Below are 18,957 nucleotides of genomic sequence, written 5' to 3' on the forward strand. Positions count from 1 at the left end.
AGCATTTTATTTTTGTTCGTTAAAATAATTCGATATACTGAGAAACATCGTAATTTGCAGAAAAATGTTACGAAAAAAACACGAAGTATCGAAGAACCGTGAAAATTGGAGGATTAAAAAATTAATTTCTTGGTTGAATGTTAATTGAAGCAAACGAAAAGAGAAAAGGAGGAGGTTGAAAAGAATTCAAAAACTTGTACAACACAGGCAATACCAAGAAATCATTCTCGCCGACGCAGAAGTAATCTATAAAGAATCATTCTACAATCAATCAAGAAGACAGCAAAGAAATTCATTTCTCCGTACCATTAATTATTAACCTCCCCCCCCCCTTAACGAACGTCGTAAATCAAAGGCAATGCGCTCGATCGGACAAAAGAGGAACGGCTGATATTATAAAATCTCCTTCGATAAAACAAGGCTTTCTTGTACGTACGTGACACGAAGAAATCAAAGGGAAAGGAACAGGAAGCGAGAAAAGTGAAAAATCTCTAGCGAGAAATAAAAATTTGGTGACTATGCAGTTTAGCAACTTTTCCCAATTTCGACTATTTTATCCCTGTCCTTTTTCGCTGAGCAAAATTTCTTTAATTTCACATATTCTCGGATTGATTTGCTTTATTCAAAATCTTATCAAGAAGGTGATAAGTCAGGTGATAATTTTTTAAACGATGCGAGTAATTTTTGAACGATAAAAATTTCCTTTATTCAATCACAATCCTTCCTAAGATATCCTAAGATATTACAATGAATTGATTTGAAACAATATCGTATATTTATTTATTTTCACAAAAGCCCTATTAGTGACAAAATAACAATTTTAAAAGAAGATTCCAGTCAAATATTTAAAATTGAGAAAACTCGATAAAATAGAACCACCTAAAATTGAAAAATGAGAAAGTAACATGAGAAAAAAATGGCAGATTCGAAGGAGAATTTCTGAAGGATAAAAATCAGGTTAAAGGCCATAATCTATACTGTATACGCACATACGTGTGAAGAAGAGCCGTGCTTTCTTTTAACGGAGTATAGGCTTAATAAGAACGTTGAACTATTAGGTCCTGAGTAAACGAGTTAATCCGACACACCTGTCGAACCGGAAAACATAGCAACGTGCAGCAACATCCGATAGACAGGCTACGTCGAATCCTTTTAACTTAACGACCTCATAAACCAGCCGTCCGCTTGTTACCGTATCGAGCCTCCACTTTTTTTTTCTCTCTTCATCCTCTTCTTCGTTCCTTCTCTTTTTACCATCATTTTTCCCCTTCTATTTTTATATCTTCGTAGGGCGTGTAACGGTTGATTACCGAAGGCTCCTGAATCAGAGTTACTTAACGCTAACAACGTTATAGTAATATAATTATTAAAGATACGCTAATATGATTAATTCCTATAATTATTACTAAATCTCCGGAGCCTCGGTCAATACGCGTCAAAGATGTAGAATGATTCTTTGGTTTAACATTAGTTAGCCACGGTAATCATCGGTGATGCACGTTACCAAAATTTTTAGAACGATTAAAATAAGATACGTTTCATGGACTAAACGATTGTTAACAGCGCGAATGACACGGTTAACATTGTCGGAGCAAAAATTGCGATAAAAAATACGATATATTACCCAAAGATTAAATGTTATGGTGTTAGTATAATTTCAATGTGTTGCGGGACAAAATATATAAAATTCACCGGTGGCAGTTAAACCATTTTAAAAAGTAATTGTATTTTCGTTAATGCGAGAAAATAGGAGAAAGAAGAACGTTATTAAACATCTTTTTTCCTTTTATTGTTCCTTATTTGTATTTAATAAACGCGTTTTGTATTAAAAATAATGTCACCTAAAGTCAAAGGATTAAATAGTTGCAACCAACGATGGAACTGAGCTGACATTTATTAAAAGTTCATGTAAGTACACATCAATCTAAGAGAACAGAAGAAAGAGAAAGATTACAAAATATTTTACATTCTTGTTATTCGTTATTCATATTTGACGAACACGTTTTACATTAAAAATAGAGTTAGTCACGCAGGATTAAATAATTATGGACGACAACATCGTTCGCTGGTAACGAACATGCAAGCTTTCTGTCGACGTAAAATAATTGTTATATTATGATGGACATCGATTGTATAATATGTGGCTCCGCTTTCAATAGCCAACGTACGAGTTCTCGATTATTGAGATCCAATTTCTGACGTTAGAGACATTACAGAATGAAATTGAATTCTCCCAGTTGCCTGGCAGTTGAGTAACGCGAATTTTAGCATAGTACACTCACCAAACGATGGCTCGTTATCAAGCATTATGCCTGTAAAATCTATTTCCGCGGAGGCTAAACTATTTACTTTACATATATCATTATAAACTAAAACATTTAATAATAATAATTGTAATTGAATGATAAATAATATTAAAAATCAATATTCAATTAATACGTTAATTCAGAATGTGCAAGAATTATATCGTTTATTCAACTATGTAAATTGAAGCAGATTAATGAACAGCATAATTTTACATGAAATGCAACGCGAATTACAGTAGATGCGGCATAATTTTACATGAAATACTGTCTACATCTATCATTCTTCCATTTCGACGCAAATTCATCGGAAAATATAACGAACTTCAGTTATTTACGTTATGAAAGAATGTTAAAATTAATAATAGCAAACTTCAACAACTTGCGACCCTGCCTCGAATAGTTGCAAAATGAATGTTACGCAACGTGAAAGGGATGTTAAAATTTAGTAATTTTAACTACGAAATTTAACGACTCTCAAATTATCGAAACAAAATATTTTACACAGGACTTTCAATTTTTCTGCTTTTCTACATCTTTGAATCTTTCAATAGTTTTATAACATCTCTTTCACAATTGTGACAAAAATAAACCAATCCCGAAAAGGTAGTACAATCTCGTACAAAACACAAAATAGAAGAAACGTTAGAATTTATAATAACGAAATAAAATAAAAGGGATGTCAGAATTAATAATAATAAAATGTAGTAACTCATGGATTATTAAGATCAACAATTTTACCTAATTACCTAATTACCTAACCCCGTTTCTTCAATTCTTCCCATTTATCGAACCAAATTTCTCACTGTCACGACTTTGAACCTTTGTAACGATAAATAACGAATCGTTATTTCTATCGTACTATTCTCTCTACTAGAAAAGTTCTTAAAAAAAAAAGAAAAAAAAACCCGAAGAAGAAGATTATTACCGATAATAACGAGAGCGATAAGGAGAAGATCGTTTGTAGGCGCGTCGATTTGTTGGAAAGCGCGTATATCACGGAATTGAATGTTCCGATTACTGGAATCATCGTCGAGACTTATATGTAACCTGTTACGAAAGCGATTACGTCTTTCTCCTTGATACCACACCTCTGTCTACAACATCTCGCGTATTAGGATAAACTGCTGCGATTACGACAGGTGGAGCCGGTCGTATTTTGCAATTTTCCTGTCGGGTGCAAGACCGCGCCGAGATGCGGCAAATTACAGCCAACGCTATTTATGACCATCGTACGCACATTTTCTTGCATCACGCCACTTCAGACACCTCGAACTGAACCGATACGCGAAGAAACACCAGTGACTCTCATATCTATCGATACTTTTCCTTTATCTTAAATAATTTATACGTCAAAAATATTTTACGTCATTTGTTCATACGTTGATAGTACGAAGAAATAGAATAAATGCTGGGAGAAGCGTGAAGGAGGGGAATGCGAGCTCTGCGGCGACAAACACGTGCGGAAATTTAGAGTACGTGACAAAGCGAGTGTAGGGAATGAGAAAAGGGGAAAGATAGTGGAAGGAAGAGGAAAAGATTGGGCTGTAGACTGGGTGAGGAAATTGGAAGAGAAGAAAGAGGAAAGAGCGAAGAGAGAACGGGTCTCCAGTTAAGTGGGTAAATTAGGCAGTTAGGTAAAGATTTACGCATTAGATAACAGATAATAGGCGTACGTAATAATTAAGGAGTAATTAGATAAATGACAGATATTAGATAGGTAATGGTAAAACAAGGGTAAAATAGGGTTGTACGTGCGAATGGATGAACGAGCGTGTAAATGATTAAGTGAGTTTAGGGGCAATAATTGTAAATCGAGTTCTTTTATGCCTGGGAGACTGGAGATAAACCATGCTACTACTACTGCTGCGTTAGAAATATTTTATATAATATATTTACACGTAAAAGATGTCTTATATAATTTATTCGTTTCATCTGTTTCTTCTTTTTTTAATTTTTAGTATTTCAGATGCAACTTCGACTTGGAAGATTTTTATTATTTGTTTGTACAGTTAAATAGATATTTGGAGATTCGTTAGTCGAGTTCGTAAATGGATGATTAAAATATGTTTCCGGTGAAATTCTGTAGTGGAATATCTATGAATGATCGGTCAGTTTGTTCGTTTGGACAAATTGACAGGTTTTTCGCTTTGAGAATATTTTATATTTGATTTTCATTAAAAGCCAAATTATTGGATCAGTTCTATCGAGAATAATTCTACTCGATCAATTTCTGAAGTTTTAAACATTAATTACGTATTCTAGTATTAAAACTAAAAGATCTAGAAGACATGGGATCGATGAATTTGTCCGATATACACCAAGTTTACCAAAGATAATTATTTGCATAATCTCCGTGAAAGATTAAATTTCAATCATCGATTCTAATATTAAAATTGAAAAGTTTTCAAAAAGTGGAATTGATGAGTTCGACCTATATATGGTAGATCGATTCTATCAAGAGTAATCACTCGATTAATCTTTGAAAAATACTCGTCATATACATATACTGTAGAAAATCGGTAGAAAAATTACAAAATTTGAATAAAGTAAAGTTAATAATGTCAATAATATTAATAATAATATAATAAAGTTAATAACGTGGATAAATTTCACTTATGATAAATATTTCATTTCTGAAAACTGAAATGCTAATTATATATTCTTCAAGATCCTGAAATTAAGAAATTTTCAAAAAATGAAGTTGATATTCAGTTCTATACGCTACTGATAAGTTCCCCTAATTCACTCCCGGCTACACGTGAACAGTGATGGAAATCAGTGTTAAATATGTGGTTGAACTATCGTAAAGAGAAACAGCTTCCAGAGCTTTTATCGCGACGTCAAGTCATAAACGTCAATTAACTGTGATTCTTTCTGTTGAAGAAGAGAAGGTAGCAACGGTCTACATAAGCGCGAAGCATTATTATCCCCTCATCTGTTTCCGATGCTATCTTCATGTTCTTGTTAATTAACACCTATGCGGCCGCTGATTGTAGCCTCTGGCAGCTCCAAGAACGTATTCATGCGAAGATCTATCGAGAACGCCAACAAAAACCAGAAGAACCGTTTATACGTTTATGCATACTCGCATTTTTTGTCACGTTACTCAATGATATGGAAAATTTTACAAAAGATTCTTCTTCTTTGATAATAAGCTATGAAAATTGCTAAATATATTAAAAATAATAGTATAATTTTTAATATCTTTTGATAAAATGGTTATTTCATATTAATGTAAATGTACATTTTATACGTTTTTATAAATTTATCATAATCTATACAATTTATATAAGTTACGGTAAGTTTATAAAAATATTGGAGGATGAATAATTTATATAATACACGAACAAGTTCACTAATTCATAGTAGTAAGTGGATTCAGTCGGTAGGAGTTCAACTAGTCAGACACTAGTCAAGATATTACAATTTTATTTGCATTCTATCCCTAAGTTTCCTTTCGTTCTGTCGGAAAGTTCTAAAACTAACGTGGAACCTACCATTTGAAAAAAGAAATAATAGTACGACCCTCGTTCCCCAAGTTGCAGTTTCTCCCTTCGCTTGCTGTTTTTAACAATAATTTTCAAATTCCTAAGTTTTTAAAGTTAGTTCAGCTTTCGAAAATTCTATACTCTAAAATACATGCTATCGTTTCTTTACAATTATTACCTGAAGAGAATATATAATTACAAAAGACTGCACTTTAAAATACTTGAGCAAATATACCCGGAAATGAGTGAAATAAAGGAAGAGAGGCTACAATTTTCCAAGACGTTGAGCAACGAGATCAATCTGGAAAACGGAAAGAGAGTTCCAAAGGAGAACGTAAAGCAAAACAGCTGCAGACAGTTGGTAGCTGTGAATAACTTCATAACTCTCTCTAAACTAATAATAATCTTAGCTCATTAAACACAAGCTGGAAACTTAATCGCCGAATTTCCGCCACCCCACAAATGTCTGCCCTCGCGATGCACAAAGCTGGATGCGCAAGTTTGCTGGAAACTTTAAATCTCACCTGTTTATCGTATCCTCGGTGTATTCGCCAACCCATCGGAATTGCATTTTCTACGGTAAAATAATGTATCGAGCAAACACGCGTTATAAACTTACTAACTTGATTGTACTATGTTGCGTTCGAAGTTGTCTACGACTTGTACGAAATTAATTAATTAATTAATTAGTGTCACGAAAACACAGTTTCATCATTTATAATTTCGGAACGTTACTGAAAAAAGTTTACAACGCAACGTGTATATGCAATACATTGCTAGATCGAGTTAATATTTAATTCTCTTATCGATATCTGTCAGATTATCGTTGAAGAAATTCTTTACTTCGAAGATTCTCTAAAGCTAAAACTTAAAAATGATAAAGACGATAATATTTTATAGATATTATTTTTTTAATATACTTTATATGCAGTTACGTTGCTTTAATATATTTATTATCGATGAAAGTTTCGCGTTCGAAGATAGTTTTCGACACTTTTTAAAATGTTTCTGAATTGCGTCTCGTACGAAGCAAGATTGACAGCATTTCTGAAGAAATTGAACGTAAAACTTTCAACAAGACAAAATAGAAATTAGCTTTCTAAGATCGTAAGCGTCGGTGATTCCGTCATTCGAAAGGCGTAAATTCGTTGTAAATTCGACACGAAGGTGTTAATTTGTATTAATTAGCAGTTAGTTGTAAAGAAAAACAATTCGGTGTAGTCCAAATTGAGATGCTTCTCGTAGCCTCGGTCTTCTGCAACCTGCGTTGCAGACGTGTTTCGCATAATGATCGAAACGAGTCGCGTGCATTCTAATTCGTAATTCTTTCGGTCCATTCTAGTTTCTTTGTGAATTTCCAAATTCTTAAATATTCTGTTAAAGAACTAATCAAATATGTTATATTTCATATTCATTTGCTCGATATATAAATTATTCTAAGAGGTCTTATTGTTGTATATTAATGTACACTTACTTCCAGTAGATATAACCAGAATATCGGAATTGCCTATTCTTTGCGTTAAAGAAACAAAGAAAACGTCTGTTTTCAATCCATTATAAAAACATATATCATTTTCCATAGTTTTATAATGCACCTACGATTTTATAATGGTTTTATGATTGTCCATCTATTGCAAAACTACGATAACTTTCACTCGATGGTTGCTTCTTACGCCAAATGAAATATTATATTTTCCTTTGTAAAATAGGACATACATATAACTAGAAATATGTAAGAAATGTGACTGCTTTTTTATCGCTACATTCTCTACAATTGTCGAAAGAATTTATTTGTTAAAGTATATTAATTTAAAAATTGCTTTCTTTTGTTCGCCACTGTATCTGCTGGCTACATTAATACAAAGTGTATCCCATACGTGTAACAATAAATCATTGTCTCGAGATATTCGATCAGCTATAGAAAGTCGCCTCTTTGACGAGACCATTTCCACGCATGATGATTATTTACATCGAAGAGATGGTGGACGAAGAGAAGAAAAACGAAAAGAAAAAGGAAAATGAGAATGGTACTTAACTAAAGAGCGTCTGGAAAAGTAATTGCAAGGCTCGCAATTGCCAGGGTGAGTGGCGGACAGAGCGAAGACAAATTATCGAGTATTCGCTGTAATTAAACTTAATACTTCAGTGTTAAGTATGCTATTAACGACGTTGCGTTGCCGCAAAGGCGCAGTAGCATAATCCCTACGAGCTTCTCGTACGTTCCACGTATGTAATACAGTTCGCATGGTTTCTCATCAACCTCGCGATAAGCTTCATAAATTTTTTCCCAGCTGAAAACACCGGCCCAGTCTTCTGCAGCAACGTCTGTTTTAACTGACAACAAATTACGCTAGAACAATTCCGCTGAATGCTAAAACGTTCTCCTAGTCTTGCAAATCTTTTTTCAGCTTCTGCAAACGGTAATTAAAATTTTTATGCAGTTGTTCCCCTAACTGGAGCATGTGTGTGTTATCGTTTATGAGAGGCTGAATATGTTACATCATTTTTAAGGAAAGAATAGGATAGTTCTCTTGTCGCGCGAAAGCAATAGACCGTACGTTTAAATTGTTTACAGAGAAACTTACCAATGTTATATTATCATAGTCATGATGTGACATGTGTTAAATTTAATACGATATTAGATATTCTATTATGATTAAAATGTAAATTAAGTAATATAATTAAATACATGCTAATACGTAGGTTTCAATTATTACTGTTTGAATTTATTACGTTAGTAAATATTCTGTTTTAATTAAAATGAATGTTAAGTAGTATAATTAAATATACTGCCATATATGGTTTTTAGATATTACTGTTTGAATTAACCACGGTAGTTTATCTATCAATTAAAAAAGTGTTTTAAGAACTAATAAGTTCTTGGAAATTCAAGGATTTTCCAAGATGAAGATGGTAAAATGCAATATATATGTCGGGTTAAGGTTCGAATTTTGGGCGGTCGACGAATCTTCACTCGAATTGATACAGATGCGATGATTACAAGAGATTACAAATAATAGCGTTAATCGGACAAACGAGATGTCGATGACAATGAATTTAGGTTCGGTAACGAACCCACGGACAACGGGAAGATCCGGGTGTGACTCAACGTACAAGTCGTACTTCTCTCAATAACTCTCTCAATCTCTACTCAATAACTAACGCAATAACTAATTCGCAGTCCAAATGGAACTGCCCTTATATAGCCCTCTCCCCACCTCTCGGGTCAATCTCTATTTTTAAGGAGAGCTGCATAATTATTCCATACCTCTGTTATTACACGTCCCTCCCATGACCGTGGCTACGTTCGGTGACTCGTTATGTCACTTCGAGCCCAAGCCCATCGTCATAAACCATGAGCACCCATAATCGTATTAGAACATTACAACTATTTCTTAGTTTTATTATTTAAGTGTAGCTATAATAAAAGTCTGGCCTAGGGTATTGGGGGTTTTGCCAAACATTCCAAAGGAAAGGCCCCGATGTGCTTTCATCTCCGACATATATTTTTATTCTATATATTATATTTTATTTATATAATATATTGTGTATTAGTCTCCCTTGTAATGGATCTCTATCAAAATCTGAATTATTTTTATCCCTGATTTTATTTAGCGAATATTGGTGTGATAAAGAGAATTATGTTTTTTAGTATCTTTTTATAATTCCATTCGATGGAATAAATCATTCGTATTTTTAGCAATGAAATCATGAGAAGCTAAGCATATTTACGTTTCGTTATTTAAAGATCCAAGCGAGAAAGCCACGCGTATGGTGTTGTGTACACCCCCATTAGTAAGGAAATGGCTAAATACGACGTGAAATGTAAGCAACATGAGTTAATGGATACAGGCAAAAGGAAAATATACAGAGCAGAAGGAAACAGTCTGATTTCAAAAATCCATGTTTTATGAAACCATAGCTGAACACCAGGATTCAGGTGTGCAAACCAACTCGGATTTTCCCCTCCTTTTCTAATACTTTCAGTACTATTTCAATAGGTTTGTTGACCGTTTGAAACCAAGAAATATAGAACTATTGCTGTAAAACTTCAATCTCTTTCTGTATTTAGCCACCGACGTGAAATAACGCACTTTTGTTTACAAACTGTAATTTATTGTCCCGTGCAAACATATAAAAATGTAATACTTGTAACAATATCTTGACATTACTCTGACAATCGATATTCGAAATTGTAACACGATTGCACAGAATCATATTGTAACAAGTGAGAATCCTTGGATCGCTTTCAGTCACTCGCATGGCTAACAATTCTCTCGAATTTTCTCTGAACTCTTCTTCTTCAAACTGATCTCTAAAATCGCAATTTCAATCAGCATTACGTTGTTTTAAACCTAGAAACAGTGACTTTAAAATTGTGGAATTCACTCGTTTCGCGAACTCCTACAACGGTTTACGCCGAATAAAATCTCAAAATCGTAAACTCGAGTTAATCGCAAATTAATCTAAATTAGTCTTGAAGCGAGCGAAATCGAAGAAGACCACAAACGCTGAAATCAAAGCTGCAAAAACGAACAAAATCAAACCTGCCCGCTCGTCGCTACACTTTCATATCTGGCAGCCAGCCAGTCGAATTAGCCGCTTTTCCCTTTGCAGCAACGTTATACCTGTATTAATGAAACCATATTCTTGTTCTTTTTTTTCCAGAACTCGGAAATATCCCTCTTCGAGACGAACATTCGTTTCATGGGAAGTCTGCTGGCGTGTTACGCTCTCACCGGGGACGTGATGTTCCGGGATAAGGCGGCTCAGCTCGGCGAACGGATGTTGCCCGCTTTCCAGACGGAAACCGGAATTCCTCATTCCCTCATCAATCTCCATACCGGGGTAAGTTCGGGGATTTCGCGGTCACGGCATCGGCCACGGTGCTAACAACGGCATGTTTTAATGTTAATTATTTCTGACGTGACCGTAGTGGCGAAATTTACGCCTTCCCTAAAATATTCACCGGGAACAGAAACGATGGATTAACGACGCCGATTGCCGGTGAAACTTATCGCGGGAAATTTCGCGGGACGGAAACCTGCTGCCGTCAGAACTCTTCAGAGCTCGGAACGTACAGGGAGACGCCTTTTACAGTGATTCCCTTTTGGCGCTTTCGCGTTGCTTGAACTTTGTGTGATTAATGTTGGTGGGATTAGGAGTTTCGCGGGAATTGCGAACTAGGGAAACGCCGAGGTAGATGTTAGGTTCGGTTCGCCAAGTGCTGGTGGTCGAAGTTGAAAGGAGCGTATGAAGGATGGGAGAGGGACAAGTTGGCAAGTCGCGAACCAGAGAATTTGGATGGTGGCAGGTGAGAAAGCAGAAATGGAAAATTGGATGTTTGGAATTGGAAATTGACAATTCGAAGCGCGAATACGAATCGACGGTCTAAAATTAAAAACGTTTGCTGTCAGAAAAGTGAAAAGCGACGATTGAGAGTTGAAGATTCGAGGTAGAGCATTGTTATTCGAATGGTGGAAGTTAAAAATTGGAAGCCCAAAGTTAAGTGATCATTGAATGTTTAAAAGCGGGAAAGTAGCAGTGGAAAATTAGAAATTAGTCATTGAAAGATCGCGTGGAAGAAACTGACGATCGAAAATTGATCTAATTTTGAATTTGAGCTGGAATCTAAACAGTCAACTTCAAATACTGTGTTAGCTTTATCAACTATGAGTTGAAAGTTAAGATTAAAATATTGAAATTCCAAAATCAAAAAGCCACAGTCAAAATTTAAAAGCTTGTAAAAAATTAAAATACTGAGGGCTACCAATTAAATATCCTAATTAACGTGTCAGTAGTAATTGTCAATGAACCATTAATAGTCAAACATGAATAACCTTTGCTTAATTAATAATTAGAAATACAAACTCTTGAACTCAAAATTTAACTAAACTTGCCTACATCTGTTAAATTCTCTTTCCTGTCAAAAAATTTCACCAAAGAAGAACGCAAATCTCGCGCTGCACAATCAGATAATAAGAAGAAAGGAAAGATGTAGCACTTATATTTCAATAAATTCGTTTTTCTTTGTTTTATAACTAATTATATATGCCCGCGACAACGAAAAAGAGTCGGAAATATGTTTAGCGAAGGCGGTAACTTCTTGATGGTTTTTTCACACGCATTAGAAACGAGAGAAAGGTACATTCGTTGGTTTAAATGAAACGATTTCAACAAGTCACGTTCACCAAAGTGACGAGCCAGAATTAATATGCAAATTCTTAATTGGACGAATAATGGAGCCGCATTATTCCGGTGTTCCATCACTTTGTTCATTTCATTATATTCTTCCAACTTTTTTCCTTACTTTGGTAGTCTTTCTACTTTGAACTTTCTCCTATCATTCTTCTATTAGGTTGATCTATATGAATCAGCGTTTCTTTAAAATTTAAATTTGGCGCGCCAGCACTATGCATTAAATTTTATCCTATCATGAATTATTATCGAACGCGTCAGAGGAGAAAAAATATGCTGTAAATTATATATCATATTGATAATATATTATACATATATCGTATATTATAAAGATGGATGTAATATTAAACATTATAAAGATTTTGTATAAAAATGTTAAAACTCCATACGAGTTTTCGATTTCATATGAGTTTAAACTTCATATAAGAAAATCACAGGATCATTCTAATTCTCTGGATCTCCTAAGCATTGAATATGCATGATTTATAGAAATTTTTGTCATCTTTAATGTTGGTTGATAATTGATCGCGTATTTAAATTTGAAAAATGTATTATGAAAATTCCTGAAAACGTACGCTCAGCATTTTGGATAAGATGAAAGACAGTGCCTGTTCGGTCCAGATAATTTTTTAATTTATAAATTATTTTATAAACGTATGTAAAATACAAAGGAATTTAGGAAAATTCACAATATCGTCATTTTACGAACATCGTCGTAAATTATTTCTGTAACATTATTTTTTCCCCGAATCTTCAATTTCATATTTCACTATTTCTCCTTGTTTTTTTCCAAAAGTAGGATTTTTGTCCCGCGTTTGACGTGGCAGTTCAAAGTTTTGACTTTGAAAATCTATTTGTTTTATCTTTAACCTGTAATATTCTAGCTTCACCGGAGTCTTTCCCTCTACGCCCATTTTCGTTGCCCTTCGATCCAATTTTTCTGCACCGAGCGACACGAATACCGGTCCCGACGGCTTTTTCCCATTCTCCCTATGGAGTGCTGTAACACCGTGAAAACCATGGCTCGCGAATTCGGCTGGGAAACTTCGTCACCCTGAATGGAAATCCGGCTGAAACTGTTTTGTTTCACGCGACACGAAAAGTGCACTAAATAAATGTCGAAATTAAATTCGATCCCTTCTATGCCAAGCTACCGAAAAATTTCAATCAAGGAAACTATTTCTTTTTTCCTTTTTTTTTTTTTTTTGTGAAAATCCAATACACTCGAATACGAGTTTATTTTATTCTTAGCTATTTTTATCTTTAAAAAATGAGTCATTTTGATTGGAGTTCTTTTTATTCCAAAAAAAGTGAATGATTTTCTATAGTATACCAAAAAAAAATTTACGTAATTACAATAGTATTATAAATTATCTCTGTGTAACACCATATGAGTTGGAATTTGTATATCCATAACTGTCGATGTCCTTAAAATTTTGTTTTATTCGCTTCATCACTGTGCTGTTACATCTCATTAGCATATCATTATATTCACACAAAACAACCTTCAACACTTATTATTTTCTATTTCTCTATAGCACATATTTCTAACAAACATCAATTTCTAGGTTTCAAACTAAAATACCAGACTATGATTAATCACAACTCTTTTTACTCATACAATCAAACACAACACGACCAATAACGAATGTTAATTTCTAAAGTTCGCATCAACGATAATTCTACTCTCTCTTAATCGAGCAAAACGCACTTAACAATCGTCAATTTCTATATTCCGAATTAAAATTACAAGACTGAACTAATCGCAAATCAATTGCCTTATAATCGAACAAAATTCTGATTACAGAACGGTTAAGTCTAACGAAAGTGTGCAAAACCAACGATACCTTAAAATCACAATAATTCCACCCTATCAGACAACACCGAGATAGAAAGCAGAGAGTTTCACCGTTAGATTTCCCGGTCGATTTTTCGCGAGGCAATCAGCGATCGTTTCTTTCCATATCCCGACGACCTGCCACTGAAAATTCGATTAAATTTCGCACCGGTAACCGAACGTTTTCATTATTACGGTGGCTGGCGGTAATTTCCGCGGCGTAGGTTAATATTTATCTTCGCTGGCGAATAGAACGAAGCGTGTTCGTTTCGCGAAGCTTTGCAACCATCTCTATAAACACGGTCGGTGGCCGTCTTTGTTATTTCGTTTAATTGGATCCGTTTGATTCGATCGCGGCCGACTTTCGTCACTGATTCCGCCTACCTTGCAGAAATATTACCTTCCTTCTCCCATTTCTACCTTCGACTCGGGATTAATCATCATGGTGCATAATTAATTTCTCCGATTATCTTCGGGTAATTTTAATTTTTTTAATCACCATCGAATAATTTTAATCTTTGAAAGATAGAAAGAATGAAACTCTACACCTTAGCGCCACCATCGAACATAGATTAAAATGGAATTTTCCGGTGAACGCTAGTGCTAGGGTTAAGGATAAATAATAGCGAGGACTAACGGAGACGGTGTCTCATTGGGAAATTTTCAGGCGAGCAAGAATTATGGCTGGGCGAGCAGCGGGTGCAGCATCCTCTCCGAAATTGGCACGATGCATCTCGAATTCACCTACCTCAGTGACATCACGGGCAATCCGGTTTTCAAGAGCAAGGTCGAGAACGTAAGGAAAGTGCTGAAGAACCTGGAGAAACCGAAAGGACTCTACCCCAACTATATTCACCCGAAGACTGGAAAATGGGGCCAACGTGAGTTTTTTTTTTTTTTTTTTGTTTCATTATTATTTATTCGTCCAGAACGATTTTTCGTTTACCGTAATATTTGTTCTTTCGAACCAAAAAATTCGCTCCTTTCACATTTTTGTGTACCATTAAAAGTAACGGATATATCGCCTTGTAATAGAATTATTTGGGCACACTGTATATGTACTGAATTCCAATTTCTGTTTCGTTGACCATATGTGTCTCTATCTACGTGTTGTTCCTCAAGCAACCCACGCAAGAAACCCAACCACTTAATAACAATAATAAATCTTGGTCATACTTGGTACCCAGCATCCCCCGAGTAATCCCATTGCCGCGTTACTTAAATCATTATCCGCACCAATTCCGGCGGCAACGATCGGTTTGCTGGCAAAAACACCAGGTTAATTATTCTTCTCATACTACATCGCACCTTCATAAATTTCATACGTACCTAATAAGAGAACTATCTTTCAGAGAACCACCGGTAATTCTCACGGTGGGACGTGAACAAAACGACCAGGCATGCGCGAACACAGTTTCACGATAAAATCATTCACCCCGCGAGCGATCATCAAAACATATCCTCGATCAATATGAAATACGAAAAAGGAAAAAATAATCACGGAAACACAAATCACATGAAAATTATTCGGATCCTTCTCGATGTATATAGTTCAAATGAAAGCTACAAAAATTCAAGAAAGCTATAACTTTTACTATTTCTTTTTATTCTGTTTCGTTCTTTGTGTCATTTCTTTCTTCGTTCAATCAAAAATATTCTATTTAATATGTTGCTATTTAATACGTTTTGTATAATTTAATCGAGGAGATAAAAGATACGGGGAAGATTAAATATTTTGACATATTTTGAAAAATAAAAAAATGCTTGGTAGAGTGCTTCAATCACGAAGAATAATAACGTTACTACTAGTCTCTATCTTGAAGAATGTACGTCTTATTCAAATTACGTCAAATGATTAAAATTCTAACGATACTCCCTTTCGTCCGCTAAATTCCATGGAAATGAACGAAACCGTATTTCCCGCGCTACTAGTCGATCTTCAAACGCACTTCGCCGCACAATACCAAAGATACAACTCAAACAATAAAACTAGAAGGTGGTGTCTTGATCAGACAAAAAGAATCACAGAGAAAAGGGAGAGCAAGTTTAAACGCGTAAAAAGAAGGGAAAAATTCAAGACGTGGAATAACGATGGATGTCGGATGTAAATGTAGCCGATGCTTTATTACTGTAATTTCATTTAATAAATCTTCACGCGTCCGGAGAATTTCGGGCAAAATAGATTTTTAATCTGACGGCTATCAATTATATCGGTGGAATAGTTTCGATGGCGACAGTGGCCGAGCAAAGAAGAGAAGAGGGAGGCAACGAGAAACGAGAAGGTGTCGGCCGTGTTCCACAAGCAGCCACCGGTGTCCTCAGTTTCCTTTTGTGCTTCCGTTGCCTTCCGAGGAGAAGGTTGCCTCTCATGGCCGGCACTCTTTGCACCGTCTCCCCCGAATATCGCATTTATCATACCGTGCATCCCCTCGGGTGCTAAATCCTCCTCTTCTCCCGTTGTTCCGCCGACTTCGCGCTCCTCCTGTATTTTCCTGTCGCGCGTATGACGATCCCCGACGAATATTTATCATCGTCCTGGAGCCGACCATCGCCAACCGTCGCGTTTCTTCTCAAATCCTACGGTTCTATCTTTCCTCTTCGTTTTCTTCCTTTTTTCCCTCCTCTTCCTCCTCCTTTGTCTTTCCCGTAGTTTTTCTCTTAGTTTTCACTTTGCTTGCTTTTTCGCTTGTATTCTTATCATTGTACGTCTTTTACGTTGCGACTCTTCGTTCATCCAAGTTTCGGATTCATCCAAGCAACCATCGAGTTTCGAGTCTCCTTAAATTTACGATTCTATCGATTGGTGAGAAGCGAATCACTTTATCGCAAGAACAAGGTTTTGGTCAAATATAAGATGTTTCAAATATACGATGTTCCGTCATACATCGTACATCGGATTGGCTTTTTTTTGTGTACTCGTCTCTATTCGTCTTTTTCATTGAGTCTTCTCGTTCATCCAAGCAGCCATCAAGCTTAGAGTCTCCTTAAATTTATGGCTCTATTGAATGTCGAGCGTCGCGAGGCTACTTCCAAGAGGAAACTTGGGCCAGCTAATTACCCGCTCAGCTTGTATTCTATCCTTCTGGTATCTGAATGGCCAACGAGCAGCTGCGAATAAGACTCTTCCTTCGAGTATGCTTTTGTATTTCGTTCTTTGAACACATTTTCCGATATTGATGGTCTGCGATGCTGCGATCAACGATGGAGGAATGTAGATTAGGTGGACGTAGCACGAAGTTCACCAGTCTCGAATATTTGCGGTGAGAAATATTTTCACTGGTTCTCCAATTTTTTAATTTCAACCTTGTTCCCATTTCGACGTACAAATTGGGTTTGCTGTATTTGAAGGAAACGTCTATAACGTAGAATTATATGCAACAACGTTTTCGTATTTCACTCAAGCTTGAGATATTTTTTAACGCTAGAAGAATACAATTGGATCGGAAATAACTGAAAGAACACAGAATGAAATATGAGTACGCGTAATACGTATCTTTCGCTTTATTTCTATGTAGCTATCACGATTAGCGTAGATCTGTTCGCTGATTCGTACGATTTAATAAATCTACAAATTTACATTTCCTATATATGGTTGGTGCAATTTTATCCCAGGATTTGTAAAGTTCAAGTACTACAATTGAGTTTCTCTCAATGACTGGACTTCCTTCGCTGAGATTCCGTTAGAAGCTAAAGAGAATTATTCTGATGTTTCTACATCTGTTCTGTTGTAAAGAACGTCTAAAACAGAAAGGAGGACTAAATAAGAGAACAGGAAAGAATAATACGTTTCATCCAGAAGTCTGTTAGTGGTCTGAAAAAAGGCTATTTATTTAATAATTTCGTGCTTCAAACGTAGAGACAATGTAGCTCAAGTTGAAAGATGTATTCGTAGAAATTAGATGATTAGAGAATAGTCTGAGATACACGTGAATGATACACCGTTGGATAAACAGTAATTTTCTATTTAGTACAGTATCTACTTTAAATATCGATTTCCTATTTAATTATTTAATATCTAGTTCAAGAAGCTAATTGAAATTTTCCCTCCTAACAAAAGTGTTCAATATCTACCTCGAGTATCTAATTGAAATTTCATTTCCTATTTTATTATCCGATGTATCTATTGCAAATATCTAATTGAAATCTTATTTCCGAAGAAATTTACTTTTCTGGAACATTAACGAAATGGAAGCTTCCAGATATTACACTGAATAAAATTACAATGAACAGCATCGAAGATGAATCAAAATAAAGCAGGATATGCATCCAACACACTTAACCTTCCTCTGTTAAAGTTATCCATCGGATAAAACAGTTCAAACTTCATACATTCCACGAATACGTAGAAACCTGCATCGATCTGCCAATATCGTGCCTCGAATAAAATGTTCGAGACGAAATAAAACCAATAAAAAATCCTGCTCGTCTAAACCTCATTTAAAAGCACTTAAACTTCCTCTAATAAAATTAACCATCGAATAAAATATTCGAAACATCATATTTCCAATAAATGCATGAAAACCCACGGTCTATCGATATCAACCGTCAAATGAAATTTTCGTAATGGAATAAAATCAATCAAAATTTCAACACGTTGAAATCTCGTCTAAAAACACTTAGCTTCCCTCTATTTCGATTGCAATCGTCTCCCCTCGCGTTTCTCTTGCAGCATGAAGAACAAAAAGGGGTTGCAGGAAAACGAAAATGCTCGACGCTCCCAGCAGCCACGAACTGCAGAAGAAGAGTCGCGAGAGTAAAACCACCCGAGCTTTTTCTTTGTCCCGTGCCCTCTCTCAGACGAGTTGTCGGAGTAGCCCTCTTCTTCGTGCAAAAACCTCGCAGACATTCGCGTGCAAATGCCAGCCTCCACTGTCTTTCGTACCTTCGAGGACCTGTAGAGCTTGAGTGCTCGACCATTTCGCCGTTCACTGTCGTAATAAAGCACCACTCTTCGAATCGTCGATTTCAACGAACGATTTCCAGCGTAGGTCGTCCCTCGGCGTTATTAATCGCTATCTCCTTTGAAAATCCGATTGCTTTGAACAACGATTATACTGGAGAGTCGCGAAGTCGTTGAATGGCGTTCTGTAACCGTCGAAGGGTATCGGTGTTCGTAAATACGATGAGA

At 35.7% G+C, this 18,957-nt stretch overlaps 1 protein-coding gene across 3 annotated transcripts in view; it reads left to right on the plus strand.

Annotated features, from left to right (window-relative positions):
- LOC122566840 (mannosyl-oligosaccharide 1,2-alpha-mannosidase IA) overlaps positions 1-18,957 on the plus strand; it is a 677,223-nt gene that overhangs the window by 646,377 nt on the left and 11,889 nt on the right. For all 3 annotated transcript variants that reach the window (XM_043724671.1, XM_043724674.1, XM_043724675.1), the window contains 2 exons: positions 10,463-10,642; positions 14,497-14,710. In XM_043724671.1, the coding sequence (XP_043580606.1) occupies positions 10,463-10,642; positions 14,497-14,710 (394 nt within the window). The remainder of the gene's footprint in view (positions 1-10,462; positions 10,643-14,496; positions 14,711-18,957) is intronic.

This window comes from Bombus pyrosoma, linkage group LG4, assembly GCF_014825855.1.
Source record: "Bombus pyrosoma isolate SC7728 linkage group LG4, ASM1482585v1, whole genome shotgun sequence".
NCBI classification, from domain to species: Eukaryota; Metazoa; Arthropoda; class Insecta; order Hymenoptera; family Apidae; genus Bombus; species Bombus pyrosoma.